At 35.6% G+C, this 19,507-nt stretch overlaps 1 protein-coding gene across 8 annotated transcripts in view; it reads left to right on the forward strand.

Annotated features, from left to right (window-relative positions):
- The window catches only part of LOC102806071 (uncharacterized), a 67,021-nt gene that overhangs the window by 16,297 nt on the left and 31,217 nt on the right, over nucleotides 1–19,507 (forward strand). For 5 of the 8 annotated variants that reach the window (XM_085495932.1, XM_085495934.1, XM_085495935.1 and 2 more), the window contains 11 exons: nucleotides 922–1,205; nucleotides 6,091–6,202; nucleotides 6,411–6,593; nucleotides 8,582–8,701; nucleotides 8,995–9,147; nucleotides 12,176–12,304; nucleotides 13,380–13,499; nucleotides 14,831–14,929; nucleotides 15,752–15,922; nucleotides 18,578–18,765; nucleotides 19,294–19,416. In XM_085495932.1, the coding sequence (XP_085352058.1) occupies nucleotides 922–1,205; nucleotides 6,091–6,202; nucleotides 6,411–6,593; nucleotides 8,582–8,701; nucleotides 8,995–9,147; nucleotides 12,176–12,304; nucleotides 13,380–13,499; nucleotides 14,831–14,929; nucleotides 15,752–15,922; nucleotides 18,578–18,765; nucleotides 19,294–19,416 (1,682 nt within the window). The remainder of the gene's footprint in view (nucleotides 1–921; nucleotides 1,206–6,090; nucleotides 6,203–6,410; nucleotides 6,594–8,581; nucleotides 8,702–8,994; nucleotides 9,148–12,175; nucleotides 12,305–13,379; nucleotides 13,500–14,830; nucleotides 14,930–15,751; nucleotides 15,923–18,577; nucleotides 18,766–19,293; nucleotides 19,417–19,507) is intronic. The other 3 variants (XM_085495937.1, XM_085495936.1, XM_085495939.1) reach the window with 3 other exon arrangements.

A 19,507-nucleotide genomic window follows, 5' to 3' on the forward strand; every position in this document is an offset into this window, starting at 1 on the left:
CCTATAAATTTTCAAGTGTAGCTCACAGAAGGCACATTGTATTTATGTTTTGAGGTGAATGACATGAACTGATGACACTCTCAAATACGTACCGGAACAGGATGTCATTAATAGACATTTCAAGCAAGAGTAGAAGGCTAGACCAATAGAGAGGAAGTTGAAAATAAAAAAAAAATATATTGTGTTATATTTATTTTTATTGGACGGGAGACTGAGATGTATTCGCTTCACAGAATACATCTAAGGCAAAATGTAAAAACAATCAAAATGATGAATAATATTATACTTGTTCTAACCCAGGGTCAATTTCATCAGTAACGCCATTTCCAAATTAAATGAAAACTTTTCTGGTTTACTGAATTTGGATTATGAATGAGGAAACATAAAACAGATTTGATTATGCAGCTGTCAGCCATATGCAAATTATGGTTAACTAAATAAATAAATATGTGATCATACAAGTTGTTTTTCATCATTCAAATCTTTTTGCCTGATATTTCAAATTCATAAATGTCATGCAGCTGTACACATGACAATTTGAAGAAAAAAAAACAATATATATATCACAAATTTCAGTGGGAAATATTCATATTTATAGAATTATTGAAAAAATAATTGTTAAAATTAATACATTCATACATTAAATAGGCTTTTATGGTTGATTGAATTTTGTTGGCCATGTTGACTATTCTGTATAATGTTAATACCTTATATGTATTGGGTGCATAGACTACTTCACTGTAAAGGATGTCTGTTTCCATGGCAACCTTCTTTTATACCGAGTGAAAAAAGATTCTTTGTTGATGACATTTAAAAAAATATCGTCATTGACTTGAATACTTCTAAATACATGTACTATCTTAGAGAAAAAAGTCTGTGACTACGGTAGGATGCTTATTAGAGCTTTACGTCTTATTCCAGGGCGTCCGTCGGAAGATCTCCATTCGGAAGGCCGAGACTCACGTGTGTCCCTGCATGGCTCTATTGCTGCTATTGCTCGTGATGAAGATGATAAAGCCCGTGCTGTTACGTATGCCGATCTCGAAAAAGAGCAACAGCAGCAAGTGCTACAGAGGCTTCTGGTGCAGAGTGCTTTACACCAGCAACAACAGTTGATAGAAGAGTCCATGTCCAAGCTGGAATCAAAATCCAATAAAGACACTGTCCCTAGCATAAATGAAATTGACATGGAGAAAGCCATTGATGTAAGTATATATAAATTCATTGTCTTAGTAAATTTCACCACTGTCTTAATTGTTACATATATGAGCATATTCTCTTGTGTTATTGAAATCAGTGTGTATTAATACATTAAACCTCATAAACCAATATATGTATGTGTGGCTGACGTTGTGTAGCTATAGACATGAATATACACATACAAATATCTTGGTGCCTCTTACACTTTATAAATATATTGACTCAACACAATAATAGTATAGACTAATCAATTGACAAAATTGCACTAGAATATAACTCATAAAATTTGAAATTGATGTACATGCATTTTATGTAATGTGTCATTATTTGACTAGCTGCTGTAATTTCAAAGAGTCCAGAAATAAACGAATTTTGTAGCAGTGGACAATTCACTGAGGTTCTTAAGACAAGGAGTCGCACAGGGGGACTTTCATTAATTTTTATACTTGCGAATACCTTTAAATTCAGTCTTCAAAATGCAATAAATTCTTGTGGCATACTGTTCACATCCATACCTTTCACCTACCATATGTTTTTTAGAAAGTCTTGATAAAGAAGAACCGCATCGAAAATATTATTATTAGTTTACCTTTACTGAATAAAACTATGTTTGCCTGTATTATTAATTTCTGGCTGAAATTGACGGGATACACTATGTCCATGTAAATGTTTATTTTCAGACAACATTTATAGAGAAGTGTTTGTTTTTTCTCATTACTTATTTTGATGGGCTATTATTCTGTGACACAATATTTTATTTCAAATTTCATTAACACATTCATATCTTTCATTGTTCTGTAAATCGACTTATATATTTAAAACATGTGACTGTATCGTAATCGATTTAACAAGGCTTCCTGAGTTTCCTCATTCAAAGTTGCAAAAACAGTGGTTATTAAACTCTGTACATTGCTTAACTTTTGCTGCTAAGATTTGTTGTGATTTTTATAATTTGACAGCATTTGTAATACACATGATACTGACTCATGAAATTTGCGAAAATTTATTTTTTGCAAAATAAAAACAGTTGACAGTGATCGATACTATGAGGTTATTACAAGGATACTGCAAAGTTTGCACAGAGACAGTACAGAGTATCCACCAACGTGCAGCGGAGGTATTATTATACATTTTTTTCCTTCCAGGAATACATCATGGAAATGCCGAAATCTAAAATGTTTATAACAGATTTAAGAACTTCTTTGTGTAGGGTCTGGTAAAACCCTGGGGCAGCCATGTTTGTTTTTGATTACTCACGTTAACATTCCATTTGGAATTTGTGTTTCCTAATGTGGTAGGATTAAAATACTGCAAAATTACGGCACGCTGTAACTTATGGCGTTATAATGACAGATGTATTTAATAATACATAATAATCATATTGTTAAAAAAATAATTCTATACGAAATATTGCAAATTTGGTGAAAAGCCTTGTGTATGTTGCCAGTGATATAATAGTGTCCATTATTATTATTATTAACATACCAAGAGATAATCCATTGTCAAACATTCACAACATTCATCGATATTTAAGTTATAGTTCAAGTGTATTTTATAAGACACAACGAACAAATATGCGCATCATCTAAGCCGCTTTAAAGATAAATATTATGTAAAAACATCAGTGTTATACTTTGTTTAATCATAGACTAGAAATACAGAGACAGGCAGCTGTGTTATTTTCTGATGTTATAATTATAGTGAATTGGATTAAAGTTATAATCCATGCGTACAACTTCCTGTCATTACACAATAGCACGAAAACTCACAAAAACTTGGGTTTTGAGAAACTTTTCATCGCAAAAATATGCAAAACATGATCATTTAAGACAAGCTAATGTGTACAGTGGACGTTTTCATAATTCTAAAATGTTTTTCCGAGGTGTATGGTTTAATTTTTCAAGTACAGAAATTCAGAATTCATAGTTAGCTACTCCGAAAAATAATAAATTTCATCCATCAGTAAAATACCGTATTACGAACATGCATCACTTTTACGTCACGTTCAAACACTAAATTTTGTTAATCGGACACAGAAACATTATAGCGCATGACGAAACTAGAATCCTGTCACTGGACCCAAGCATTAGCACAGTGCAACGCGGTTTTCATTGCTATTTCTGGCTATTATCTATGCAATGGCCGTACTGCCTTTGTACATCAGTCCCGTTTTTAGAGAAATCTCATAAACATAATAACAAAATAAATGCTATTCAAAATCAGAGACCTTAGAAAATAGGTCTATGTCAAAATGCAGTTGTTAATTTACGACATTTTCTAGCAATATAGATTTGACAAACTGAAATTTCCTGATAGGCTGAGTTTCCATATTATTTCAGTGCTTATTTTTAATCAAAGCAATGGCTTTTTTTTGTCGTTTGCAGCAGGTGTCTTTTACATGTGCTTATACAATACATAAATGGCAGCCGTTACACACAAACGACACCAATTATAATTTAAACAGTCTTTGCAATGCATGAACCGCATTCACGAAAACAATCCTAAAGAATTTTAAATTATTTATGTAATCGTTACAGCCTTTATAAGACGCTTCCTGTTATTAATCGGTTGTCTTGACAACCATTTTCCATTGCAAGTCTTTTTATTCATGTTTCGTGTTCAAGCATAATCTGTTTTCTAATTTCATGTCTTGTTTCCATAGCAACCCTCACCTGTTGAGGAATGCATTGAGTCAGAGTATGATGACACCAAGGTATCACATCATTTGCATAGTATTTTCATAATATGCAAATTTACATGAGAACCATGTTCTGATATTGTCATTCATTTATTGATTGAACTGAATTTACGTGTGAATTGTTTTGTTGCAAAAATTTCTTTTTCTTTCTAATTACTTTTTTGTTAAATAGTTTTAAACAAATTTAGAATGAAAATTTCATTTATCTTTGATAACTGGTATGCAATATAGATTTTTTGTTGTGTCCCACTTTCTTGCAACCACATCTGAATTTCAACAATTACAATTTTTCTGTTTTTTTTCCCATCATTATTGATTATGCATGATCAAAAACTATTTTTTTCTCACGTTTAATTAACTAATAAATATCCACTGTTTTTTTCTTCTTCGTCTAATTCATGAACATTTTCCAGGAATCTGGAATTGATACCATGCATACATCTAGATTTACTGTAAGTTTATATCAACTGGTGTCACCAACCACCAATCACCCCCTTCCTGCCATCCTCTTCTGAAACTTGATACACTTTGTGACAGAATCCTGAATGACCCATAGTGATTTGAAAGCGAATTTACCGACACATCAACTCAACTATACATCTGTTTTGCATGTCTTCTGAATCTGTACTTGATATTGTGCTTCCCTGGTTCACGAACTGCATGTTTTCTTGATTCAATTGATGACTGTTTATGTCTGAATCTACCAGACAGCCTGCTCATTTAATATTTGTGTGCTTCAACGTTCATTTCACTGAGACATACAACGCAGTCAGTAGCCGTTCAACATTACCACCTACTTTGAATAAAATATCGGCTAGTTTTATTTTGCTTTTTAGAGTAATTAAACCAATATTGTTGGAAGCACCAACATTTTTATTTTATCCTCCTTTTTGAAAACAAAACAAAACTACACAACAGTTCCATCGTGTATATGAATATATTACCTAATTTTTTGTGACTTTGCAATAGTAACATTAGATATTCTTGCTTAAAACATTTTCTCATAATAAATTTCATTTTACTTGTTCGAGCATTTCATCTTTACTAACCATTCGCTCATGTATTGCTATCCCATCATGCAATAGGATTACTCTGTCTCAGACTCCTTACACGAGGAGTCTGAACCACAACATATTGAGGATGAAGTAAGTGTGGTATTTGTAGAAAGTACATTCAGCATGGAGTTGTGTATTTTTGTGATGCAAATCTAAAAAAAAAACGATTTTTTTGAGTAATTTAAGTTTTTCATCACTAGAGTTTTATTACTTGAATTGACAGATTTAGGAAAAAAAAATCTGTTATTATTTTAATTTTATTTTCAAAGCATTATAAATAAAACAAGTACCCTTACCTTGTTATATATTCACCTACAGTTCTCGTATTCAAACATGGAATATCTGCATGAATTATCTATGTGTGTTAATTTTGAATAAATTTTAAGACCAATATCACAATTATGTTATATTGTAAATTCTAAGACAAAAAGGTTTTGCTTCTTGTCATTCCCCACTTGTCAGTTTATAACCTGTGTTTCACACTTTATTTTGGGCAACAAATAGTCGACAAAATTAACCATTAAAGCGAGAGGGTCGTCACCTGCACACATGCAGGAATTGAGTCCCAAGCAACGATAACAACATACACTGAAAACACAAAGACTCAGTGACTCAGTGGTAGAGGTGTGTTTGTAAACAACAACACACTATGGTCGTCTGTCTCATGTGCAGGTGATGACGCTTTAAAACATTCACTAAATTAGTTAATAAAAAGCAATAACTTTTGCCATGAAGCAACATTATTTACAATCATCACCTCATTCATTTTCTTTTGTTGATTAGTGCAAAATCAACACTAATTGACAATATGTAGATTATGATCCAGTATTATGATTCTTGATCAACTTTCTTTTTTAAAGAAACATTAGTCAAATTTCATCAGAAATATTTCGTATGACTGCTTGTGTCTGCCAGGCTTTATTTTATAGTCACTGTAGACAGCATGTTACGCTGATAAGGTAAATTTTCACATTCTACTTTCCAAGTTAGCATACTTTTTACATTTTTTACAACTCAGAGAAACCCCTGGGAAACGTACTAGTATACTCCCAAAGTGTATACATAAATGAGATTTTGAAATACCTAGAAAAAAAGAAACATTTTTTTTTTTTAATTAACTTTTATTTTATTTCCTAGGAATTGGTCAGTAATAATTCAACTAAGCTAATTGATGTAGGGGAGAAAGTGGTTTACTCAGATAAAAATGTAAAACAGAAGAAAACATTAGTCCATAAACGAGAGAAACAGTGTAAGTATAGAGGGCGCTGTTACCTGACAGCATTCAGTCTGCTCGTACTGTTGAGTAAAAGGTCCCAACAAATAAATGACTGAAATAGTGGGATCTCAAGCTTGTTTCTATGGAAACCAATGTTTAATCCAATGTTTAATCCAATGTTTACATCAAGGTTTCATGATTAACAAGTAATTGTGTTTTCAATGTGTAATTGTATTCTTAGTCGGAAAGACAACCATTCCAACGCTACCACCAATACCTAGTACACGGCAGATGCAGAGAGGGGGAAGTAAAGGAGATGGCCTACCTGTTATCACAATGGAACCTCCTACTCCTCAACAGACGTTTATCAGACAGACCCCTCAAGCTAATCATTTTGACAGTGGGCAGAGTGAAAGCTGGACAAGTAAGTAACAGAGCCAGACCCCCTAAGTTAGTCATTTTGACAGCAGCCAGCAGGTCAAGTAATTATGTAACTAGACCCCTCAAGCTAATCATTTTGACAGTGGGCAGAGTGAAAGCTGGACAAGTAAGTAACTGAGCCAGACCCCCTAAGTTAGTCATTTTGACAGCAGCCAGCAGGTCAAGTAATTATGTAACTAGACCCCTCAAGTTAGTCATTTTGATCAAAGGATGTTGTAGATCGGCAGGAACATTTTCGCTGTTACAAAATTTCGAATTTTGCACTGATTTGTGAAATTAAAACGACTTACAATACATATGTATAAATAAACAGACCCCTTACTTTGAGAAATTGCATACTTTCTAGAAGTCCTGAATACATTCAATTTCTAGACTTTTTTTAATATTTTAGTACGCAGCAATGCATATGTAAAAGTTTGTAGAATTTTGAAAAGATTTTTTTCAACATAAAACAAAAATAAATGAGACCATGGCCACTTCTTCTCATGAATGAACACAGTAACTACCGGTACACATTCATTATTATGGCTACTATTTTCACTCTATCTGATGCACTCCTGCGTTAGAAGCATCTAACCATTCAAAATTGAACAGGTTTGTAGAAATTTTGCCTGTCAAGTAAAATTTTTTATCAGTCTAAAATGACAGGTAGACAGGTGACTGGCTAAAAGCATTGTATGGCTGTAATTTCACAGAGACCATGGTGCAGATGTCCATGTAAATACCTTGATTCTAATCAAAATAGTCAAATATTTTCTCAACAATTTCAATCAATCTAAGCCACTTTTGAACATTTTTGGCTTGAATTCCCTTAGAATATATGGTAAGTTCAAGTCCTGTGGGAGCAAAGTCGTATGCTAATCATGTATATTTATGTTTATAGGTACTGATGATACTGACCCATGGCAGACCACACATATTGATGACATGTACATTTATGTTTATAGGTACTGAGGATACTGACCCATGGCAGACCACACATATTGATGACATGTATATTTATGTTTATAGGTACTGATGATACTGACCCATGGCAGACCACACATATTGATGACATGTATATTTATGTTTATAGGTACTGATGATACTGACCCATGGCAGACCACATATATTGATGACATGTATATTTATGTTTATAGGTACTGATGATACTGACCCATGGCAGACCACACATATTGATGACATGTACATTTATGTTTATAGGTACTGAGGATAATGACCCATGGCAGACCACACATATTGATGACATGTACATTTATGTTTATAGGTACTGATGATACTGACCCATGGCAGACCACACATATTGATGACATGTACATTTATGTTTATAGGTACTGATGATACTGACCCATGGCAGACCACACATATTGATGACATGTATATTTATGTTTATAGGTACTGATGATACTGACCCATGGCAGACCACACATATTGATGACATGTATATTTATGTTTATAGGTACTGATGATACTGACCCATGGCAGACCACACATATTGATGACATGTACATTTATGTTTATAGGTACTGATGATACTGACCCATGGCAGACCACACATATTGATGACATGTATATTTATGTTTATAGGTACAGATGATACTGACCCATGGCAGACCACACATATTGATGACATGTACATTTATGTTTATAGGTACTGATGATACTGACCCATGGCAGACCACACATATTGATGACATGTATATTTATGTTTATAGGTACTGATGATACTGACCCATGGCAGACCACACATATTGATGACATGTATATTTATGTTTATAGGTACTGATGATACTGACCCATGGCAGACCACACATATTGATGACATGTATATTTATGTTTATAGGTACTGATGATACTGACCCATGGCAGACCACACATATTGATGACATGTATATTTATATTTATAGGTACTGATGATACTGACCCATGGCAGACCACACATATTGATGACATGTACATTTATGTTTATAGGTACTGATGATACTGACCCATGGCAGACCACACATATTGATGAGACCGCAATTCTGAAACAGTCAACACGTAAATCAAGTAAAACCCAGTCAGAATCAAAACACAGTTTGAGTACAAAAAGTAAGACACTGGATTATTTTATTTTTTATTTATTTCTAATCATGTAATTTTTTCATCTACACTGTATGAGCTCAAAACTTTTTTAGTTTCAAAATATATTTTGAGCAGTTTGACATCCAAATGAAAAGAAATATATCATACCCTTATTTATTGCCATGGAAACTATGCATTTGATATCTACATTATATTACGGCTTTTACTATGACTTTTGAATATAAAACAATGGAAATACTAGCAAGTATTTGGGTTGGGAAGTTGAATTTTTGTTGAATAAATTATATTTAATTTTTCAGCAACCAGTGGTCCTGTATTGGCTGGTGGGTCACATCTTCAGAGCAGCACAGAGAGTCTTGGGGATAGTGTCAGTATACATAGCGGGATGAAAGGCAACAGTCTGAAAGGAGGTGGAAGTCTGAAAAGTAGTCTTAGATCATCAACTCAGAAAGGTAACATTGATGTATATTAATAAATTTGTATTATATCCAAAAAATGGGTTCTATAGACTCATGCAGTAGGCTCTATATGTTCATGCAGTGGGCTCATGCATGCATTGAACTTGATATGCTCAATCATGAACTTGAGTAGCAGACTCAATGGGCCAATGCAGTGGACTTGTACATGCAGTGGGCTTAATAGGCTAAATCATGAAGTGAACTTGGGCATGCAGCAGGCTAAATGGTCTTATGCAGTGGACCATGTCAGCAGTGAGCCCAGATGGGCTCAATCATGAAGTGAACTTTGGCAGCAGGCTCAAGGGGCTATAATGCAGTGGGCTTAATGGGCTCAATCATGAAGTGAGCTTGGGCATACAGCAGGCTAAATGGTCTTATGCAGTGGACCATGTCAGCAGTGAGCCCAGATGGGCTCAATCATGAAGTGAACTTTGGCAGCAGGCTCAAGGGGCTATAATGCAGTGGGCTTAATGGGCTCAATCATGAAGTGAGCTTGGGCATACAGCAGGCTAAATGGTCTTATGCAGTGGACTCATGTCTGCAGTGAGCCCAGATGGGCTCAATCATGGAGTGAACTTTGGCAGCAGGCTCAATGGGCTATAATGCAGTGGGCTTAATCGGCTCAATCATGAAGTGAGCTTGGGCATACAGCAGGCTAAATGGTCTTATGCAGTGGACTCATGTCTGCAGTGAGCCCAGATGGGCTCAATCATGGAGTGAACTTTGGCAGCAGGCTCAATGGGCTATAATGCAGTGGGCTTAATCAGCTCAATCATGAAGTGAGCTTGGGCATACAGCAGGCTAAATGGTCTTATGCAGTGGACTCATGTCTGCAGTGAGCCCAGATGGGCTCAATCATGGAGTGAACTTTGGCAGCAGGCTCAATGGGCTATAATGCAATGGGCTTAATGGGCTCAATCATGAAGTGAACTTTGGCATGCAGCAGGCTAAATGGTCTTATGCAGTGGACCATGTCAGCAGTGAGCCCAGATGGGCTCAATCATGAAGTGAACTTTGGCAGCAGGCTCAAGGGGCTATAATGCAGTGGGCTTAATGGGCTCAATCATGAAGTGAGCTTGGGCATACAGCAGGCTAAATGGTCTTATGCATTGGACTCATGTCTGCAGTGAGCCCAGATGGGCTCAATCATGGAGTGAACTTTGGCAGCAGGCTCAATGGGCTATAATGCAGTGGGCTTAATCGGCTCAATCATGAAGTGAGCTTGGGCATACAGCAGGCTAAATGGTCTTATGCAGTGGACTCATGTCTGCAGTGAGCCCAGATGGGCTCAATCATGGAGTGAACTTTGGCAGCAGGCTCAATGGGCTATAATGCAATGGGCTTAATGGGCTCAATCATGAAGTGAACTTTGGCATGCAGCAGGCTAAATGGTCTTATGCAGTGGACCATGTCAGCAGTGAGCCCAGATGGGCTCAATCATGAAGTGAACTTTGGCAGCAGGCTCAAGGGGCTATAATGCAGTGGGCTTAATGGGCTCAATCATGAAGTGAGCTTGGGCATACAGCAGGCTAAATGGTCTTATGCATTGGACTCATGTCTGCAGTGAGCCCAGATGGGCTCAATCATGGAGTGAACTTTGGCAGCAGGCTCAATGGGCTATAATGCAGTGGGCTTAATCGGCTCAATCATGAAGTGAGCTTGGGCATACAGCAGGCTAAATGGTCTTATGCAGTGGACTCATGTCTGCAGTGAGCCCAGATGGGCTCAATCATGGAGTGAACTTTGGCAGCAGGCTCAATGGGCTATAATGCAGTGGGCTTAATCGGCTCAATCATAAAGTGAGCTTGGGCATACAGCAGGCTAAATGGTCTTTTGCAGTGGACTCATGTCTGCAGTGAGCCCAGATGGGCTCAATCATGGAGTGAACTTTGGCAGCAGGCTCAATGGGCTATAATGCAATGGGCTTAATGGGCTCAATCATGAAGTGAACTTTGGCATGCAGCAGGCTAAATGGTCTTATGCAGTGGACTCATGTCTGCAGTGAGCCCAGATAGGCTCAATCATGAAGTGAACTTTGGCAGCAGGCTCAATGGGCTTTAATGCAGTGGGCTTAATGGGCTCAATCATGAAGTGAACTTGGGCATGCAGCAGGCTAAATGGTCTTATGCAGTGGACTCATGTCTGCAGTGAGCCCAGATGGGCTCAATCATGGAGTGCACTTTGGCAGCAGGCTCAATGGGCTATAATGCATTGGGCTTAATGGGCTCAATCATAAAGTGAACTTTGGCATGCAGCAGGCTAAATGGTCTTATGCAGTGGACTCATGTCTGCAGTGAGCCCAGATGGGCTCAATCATGAAGTGAACTTTGGAAGCAGGCTCAATGGGCTATAATGCAGTGGGCATAATGAGCTCAATCATGAAATGAAATTTGGCATGCAGCAGGCTAAATGGTCTTATGCAGTGGACTCATTTACCGGTATGCAGTGAGCCCAGATGGGCTCAATCATGAAGTGAACTTTGGCAGCAGGCTCAATTGGCTTAATGGGTTGTTCTCTACTAAATTGACTCAGACATCATGCAGTACCTTTAATTGAATGGGTACATGTGGAATCAATGCTCGTATTCAGCATTTGATAATACTTGAAAACATGTTACCACATATGCTACTTCAATCATTATACCCGCAGTGAGGCCTTCATGAAGAAATAACTCTTATTGTCTGCATTGTGTGCATACTTTGGATTTGTCTGCATTTTTCCATCAAAATACTAAAGATGTATTTGCTCCATGTTTTAAGAGTGATGGGTGTTATACTTTGTTGTTAAGCTCCATTTGGGTCCTATAGCAATATGTACAATGTTCTTTAATCTGGTGAATGAAATGCGCGAAAGCTCACGTTTACCACATTTTTGTTTAACATGGAACTCCGAATTCTTCAAGGGATAAAAAGCCATGTGTCATTAACTGTTATAACAAATAATGGCAGACTGAAAACAAAAAGATTTTGTGAATATCTCTTCTGTTGTGACTTATCATCTCTTTGTTTGTTTTACTGCGCAGCTAGTGGAAAAGGTGGTGGCAGCGTTGTACGTGGTCCGGATGGGGAATTAATCAGCGTCGGGGGCGCTGTTCGCATTGAAAAAGAGTCTGTGGCATCGTCCATAGCAACTGTGACCGATGCTAACCGAGGTGAGTGTTTTTAATTCCCAAAATAGGAGCGGACCAGGTTCTATAATATTTGATTCTCAGATCTGGTTGGAAATAAAGACAAGAGAATTGTTTAAGAATATAGAAAAAATAATTTTCTTCCTCGCATCATTTACATTAACAATTGAATATTAAAGGAATGAGTTATTGTTGAAACAAAGGTAACTACTGTGTTCATACATCATCACTATCTGTTTATTAACATTATGATTCTCTATATTTTAACGTTACACCCAGTGATGAATAATTTTCTAGAACATTTTGTCTTGAGCATAATAAAATATATGACAATCATGTGCTTTAATACAAATACAAATTGAACAGTGAAAATCTTGTATTCTGAATCAATGATTACAACATTTTAGGTTTTGTTTAGAACATTTTTGTTTAACCTTTTTACCGCCCAAATTTGTCTGCACTTTTTTCTTGTATTCTTGTTTTTGCTCAAAAAATTTAGCTATTTTTGTCTCAATCTTCTGAAGAAAAGTGCAGACTATAAACGGGACTATTTTATGAATTTGTGATGAAAAGAGGAAACTGATGGTGAAAAAGTTGATGCTGTACTTTGAGATGATATTTAATAAAGCTTTGTACTTTCTAATTATATATAACAAACATTGCTCATTATCATGCATAATTATTACCCGATAATATTTTTACCAACATTTTGAGGAAATAATGTAGTTGCAAATATTCTGACTAGGTTTCGGTGAACTTGAATCATGTGCTATGCTATGATGACCAAGGAAGTTCAATACTAAAGAAGAAAATGAGCATTCTTAAAAATAAAGTCCAAATATCACATAGCACCCATTCTGGTCAGAATATAGTAAGAGATTGTGTAAGATGCGGAGTCGTAACCATGCATCTGCATTCTCTTCCCATCATACATTGCTTCTACATTTTGAAAACGTGTGAATCTTCACACATTCCCTAAAATTAGATGTTAGCCATAGGTCATGCATCTACACTGATGTATACGTTCATGGTACATAATCTTTAAAAAACACTTTACGCCGTTGCTTTTTTTTGTGCTGCCACTCATTGGGAAATGTAGTTCCCAGCAGATCAAAATCAGTCCACTTTGCTGAAAAAGTGCCAGTCATTCCTGAAGAAACTGAGGAGGAATTAACTGACAATGAAGATATCGGTGAAGCACCACCATTGCCCCATGAAGGTATCGTTACTTTGGCCCTGAGTGAACCTCTCCAAGTGACCCGAAAATAATCCTCCTAGCATTCCTCAATTACTGCCGATAAACCCAGCCCCACCCCCAGCCTTAATAACAGTCGCTCCTTGAGTTCTATCGCATCTGTGATTAATAATACTACATTTGTACAAAGCACATTTGTACTTAAATGTTCAGTTTCTTGTAAAAACACAAAGGATCTTCTGTGTTTAGTTCATTTAACACAGCAAAAAGGCAAAGTGAAATAAGAATGTATCACCAGTACACACCTTAATATTTTGTGTTTATTTGAGTCAACACACAAAAACAAAAATGAGACCCTGGTAAAAAATGTTTGTGTTGAATACTGCAGTTTTAAACTGTCAAATAAAAGTACAGTGAGATGCATAGTTTGTAATTACTACTTAAATGTTGGTGGTGTCTATGTGGGGACAGCGGTCATTGCAGCTATAATGTTAGCAGAGATTTAAAAAAAATCAACTTATAACAAAATTTACCAAAATACTTTGTTTTTTCTTTATCATTGCTTCCATTCTACAAGGTACAAAAAAGGCCCTCCCTGAGCGCCGACGAGTCAGACTGCTTGTACCACATCGTCATGGTAACAACAATGAACAAATTCCAAATGAATATTTTAAAAATTCTATGCATGTTTTCTTCTTGTTGATCAGCAGAAAATGCATGCAACTTCAAAAAGTAAACAAACACGCAATTGGGAATGGTAAAACCATTTTGTGCTAGGGGGTCGCAGCATACTTATTTGCAGGGTTACCAAAAACTAAAGCTGAACAGCACAAAATATTTTAACCCAACACATGCTAACATAGCTTCCCACCCTACACAAAATGGTTTATGCCTTAAAGAAGTTGCATGGTGACAAATGTCAGTACATTTTTTCTTTTGCACATGCTTGTTTCCGTATTCAAAAAATCGCTTACCTAAATGCACCTACATTTTTTCTCATTTAGCAAAAAGTTTTTTCTTGACTGATAAATTAATATTATTCTGTTACAGGTTATTTTTATTAGATTAATTTTTTGTGATTTGATATTTAACTGCACTTGAAAAGATAATTGTTTGTTAAATGTAAGAAGCTTACATACTTATGTAATCAACTGAGACTGTTTGTGGACTGTAACCCCTTTTATATTTAATTTTTCTAAAGGGGCTAAATGTTGTCATGTGACATAACTTGACCAAACAGTTCTAAGAAAGTAAAATGGTTGATTGTGCGAGACCTTTTAAGCTGCTTAAAATTTTGATATTTTTTTTAATCTGTTTTATTATTACATTTACTATATTAACCTTACAATTCCTAGATGGTGAAGAAGATTCTGATGACTCAGGTCACTTGTCAGATGGGGAAAGCTACCCAGCATCAGTCGGCACCAAAAAATCTCGTCCAGTGTCTCTTCGAGGTAAGGTGTTTTACATAAACTGCAGTGTGCATGGTCAGTATATAAAACATAGAAAATTCAGAATGAAATCACAAAATTCTGTGAGCACACATGGCTGGGTTAATTATTGATATATTGCTTATTGTAAATCACCATGGCAACACAATTTTGCTAATTTTCATGTTCATTAATGCATGTGTTAATAAAATCATGAATTTTGATTCTGTTAGAAGTAAATTCTGTCTTCATTGCATGGCTTGATGCAGAGAAAACACATTTTTATAACTATTTAGTTTTCCGCCAAATTTAAATTTTTGAAAATGTTATTCAAATGTGACTACATTTCGCAATACAGCCAATTTATAATTGATTGGTATGTGATGCGAGTGACATAATGAATTGTCTATTAGTTATAAATTTCAAATTAACCTTGGTTTCATTTTGGTCGAACACTGTAACTACTTTTTGAATTTGGCGGGAAACATTCATTTCTCAATGAACAAAAAAATAGTTTTAAGTTATAAGCAACATGATGCGATCATCATTTTCAAAATCTTCAACAGACTTCAACTCTCTAATTCATACTTTTAATTTTTCAGAATCTTTTTCATCCTGCTTTAAAAAATCATCATCAATTTATTAAATAAATACATAAGCAACTTTTCATTACAGGAATAAAGTGCATGAAATAGAAAAGAGCATGCAATAATAATAATAATCTTATCTCCTCCTATAAAAGCAAATGGTTCAGCCCAAGTCTGTGTAAACATGAGCTATTCCATTAGTCTTTAGGGGGCAACACACATACTAACTGTAAAACATGTATTTTTTTTTAAACAAAAGACATTGACTTAAAAGGAGGCGACATTGACGCCACACTGTCATTCACGATAAAGAGTTTCCAGGCAAATCAGTCAGAAGACGAAGACTTGGATTCCCAGCATCCATTGAGTTTATCCCAGCATGCATTGAGTGGTCTGCAGCATGCACTGAGTGATGATGAGCATGATGAAGGTATCTGCTTGGAGTGTACTGGAATAACAAACCAACTAACATTAAACATCATCCAATCATCTCCAAGCTCGTCTTTCATATCATATCCCAGAGTGTTTTATCCCCATCATGTTCACATGGTTTTTAAAATCTTTGCTTTTTAATTAAAAAAACATTAAAAATTTCATCTTGTTTTCCATCAAGCACAATTTGGATAAATGAAACAAGTTTTCACTTCTGTGTTAATATTTCTTTCAAAACTGTCTTTATTTTCCTAAATGTTCACGATGTTCAAGACTATAATTGATTGATATTTCTGATTCACTTGCTACTTGCAGATAAATACATTTATATAATTGATTATTATCAGATCTGACCCTTAGTTTAATAATTAAATTTTGAAAAATTGTACTCTTGTACAAGTTCATGTGTAACAAGAAAACTAAATTCCACCTTGAAACATTGTGTTTTACCGCTCTAATTTGCATGTTACTAGCAAGCAAAACAGATAGCATTTGAAGTCATATGCATGCAACAACTAAGGCTAACACTGAATGGGAAAATATTCTATAAAAAAACAAAAGTTTAATATTATTTTCAAACCAGCCTATAGAGGGTGTATCATTGTGTAAAGTATCACACTACTATCCTCGGGGGCGGACATCCGGGCATTTTCACCGCCTGGCAACCCGCGGCGGTGAAAACAAAGTCCCAAAACTCGCATAAAACGGTACTTTGGGGTGATTGTTTTGACTCCTCTGAACAGTGCAACAAAATTAGCCCTACGTGTGTAACATATATAAATTTGGTTGTTCGGGATTACTTCAAAGTTGAGTTTGTGTTGTTTTCTCGAATTTTCACCGGCTCGACCAGTGTTCCACAGCAGCGCGCACAGAGCCCGTAGAAATGCATGGTGCAGTGGTGCGCGTCTTAGCAATGTGGAACGTCTTGTGACGTAGCTCCGCCCCCGAGGATAGTCATCTCATTACTATAGTCATGCAAGTAAGATAAAATATCATTATGTAAATCTTTGTGTTATGTTCTCATTAGGAGAGTATATCTGTTGTTCATTGATTTTTGTGGTTCAATAAAAGTCGATGAATCTTACAAGAGCATATAGCAATCAATCATGGCATCTTTTGCTTCAAAATGCCTAAAAATGTGTATTTTCAAAGACAGAACTATAATTCGAAGTCAAAAGTCACAAAGTCTATCCTAATGAGAACTTGACATTGGTTGCTAAGCAACCAACCTCATATTGTCTTCTCATCTCTATCATTTTCTTACAGGTGAATCATGGGACAGATTGTTGCTGTCAACACTAATACCCATAATTCATAGTATTTATTTGCATATCTCCATAGCATTTTTTATTCTATATCCATAGTTACCCATCTGAAATACCCAGTATTATCATAGCAACTTTAAACAGGGTTTGAACTTCATAGAGGCATGAAGGCAATTTACATCAAAAAATAGATATTCTCTGCATCTGGAAACTGCGTGTCCTCTTAGTTCTAAAGTTCAAACCCTGCGTTATCTCTGATCGTATCCAGAAATCATAAAGAATAATTCTTTTTTCCATTTTATATTATATATATAGTCATCATATGCTGCTTAATTGCATTCTGTCACATTGAACCGATCTCATCAGCCAATTGATTTCAAGATATAAACACTTTTATATCATTTTCAAAATCAACTTTCTTTTATATATACTACAGTGTATATATGTATTATTCATATTAACGCAACAAAGATTCTCGTCTTCCTGATTATGACAATTCTGTTTAGTCGGATAACATCATCATTCATATGTAACTCTACTTCAGTCACACCTTGTCATTTTATCTAGTCATTTGTTTGTGTAACCTCACTATGAAATGCTTCTTAGGCCAAAAATATGAACAAAAAGTTTTGCTTTTCCCCATCATGTGCATCAGTTTAAATTTTGCGTATCTGTGAATATTTAGTAAATGTAAAACATGGTTCTTTGTACAAAAAAAAAAAAAAATTTTAAATTTTTTATTTTTCTGTGGATTAAAAGCAAAACCATTTTTTTTATGTCTATTGAGGCCTTAGAATCATTCTTTGTAAACCTTAGTCAATATTTTGACATACTTCAATCAAAATTTTGGGAAAAATGTGAAAAAGTGTGTGACCCCTCACACATCCTGGTACTTTCATTCACTATCAATAAAAAATTCTTGATTATTTTCTAGACAATAAAGACAGTTCGAAAAATATTACACATTGCACAAATATACATATTTTATTGAAAATTATTGCTGTTATACCCCCAAAAAGTGCAACAATATCCCCAGAAAGTACCAGGATGTGTGACCTTTGATCCACATTGTATTTTCCTTCAGTTCATTGTTCAGGGTTCATTCATATACACACATGAGTTAACACCAGTGTTAGTGTCGAACTAAAAAAACAATTTGAATTAATCACATACTAATCCCTATTGTAAGCTTGTTAAAAAAAAATTCTGGCATATATAAATGAGAATTACGCTTTGCAAATTTGAATGGTCTTGATTTGTATAGCGCCCTCACCAGGTGAAGGGAAAAATAGATACATGTACTGCCAGTGTTCCTGTTTGTTTCCATGACTATCACTCATCAACTGACACTCTATGATTGAAACTTTATAATGTAATTTCCTCTACAGATGAACAGAGTCATATTTCAGTGCCCCTAGAACCCAGTCCGCGGTCAGAATCGTTAAAATCTGGTATCTCTGCAGCAAATAAATCTACTAAATCGCAGATGGAGATTCTGGAGGATCATGCTGCTGCCGTTGCGGCTGCAATCTTAGAGCGGCCGTCCACTGGAAGAGATCTGGCGAAAGATGCCCAGGTTGGCGTGCTTTCTAATTTTATGACCTTATCAACTTTGTCTAAATATTCCATAACTTATTCCAACGTTCAAATTTTCCTTATATGGAGTAAACTATGTCACCAACGTTGAATGCATTCTAGGCTATTGACGTCACATGTAAACCCTTTACCTCATTTACATTGTTAGAGAAGCACGGTGTGATGAAAATGGAATTCCATGCCCCTGTCACTGAAAATAAATGTTAGCACAATGTGAAACATTTTTCATTGGAATTTTTGGCTGTTATCTCAAATTACATTTGTACTACAAACAGAGAAATTAAGAAAGCTGGAAAGTATGCACTCAGGCGGTGCATGATCGCATCAACCCCTGCTATGCGTTAGTCAATACGATCACCATACTTTGTCATTTCCTCATTAAATTAGGAGCACTGATGAAGTCTCATGTATCCAAGCATAGCCCCACTATATTAAAATCTGTTAGTATTACCCATTGACTCCCCCTTTGACTTAGCAAACCTGAGATTTACTGTTTTTGTTAATGTAGGATGCAGCACAGTTGTGGGCAAAAATGTTGAGTGAGTTGTTCCAGCCTGATGCAACACAACCAAACAGGACGAAGTCTGCTGAGGAATGGCGTCGAAGAAACTCTCTAGATTCACTGTGGAGTGTATGTACACCAATTTTTTGTCTTATTTCATGTAAATGATGCAATATAGTTTTTCATTAAATTAGGATGGTCAGATTGTTTACATAAATTT

This window comes from Saccoglossus kowalevskii, chromosome 22 (genome assembly GCF_978046115.1).
Source record: "Saccoglossus kowalevskii chromosome 22, keSacKowa6.1, whole genome shotgun sequence".
Lineage (NCBI taxonomy): Eukaryota > Metazoa > Hemichordata > Enteropneusta > Harrimaniidae > Saccoglossus > Saccoglossus kowalevskii.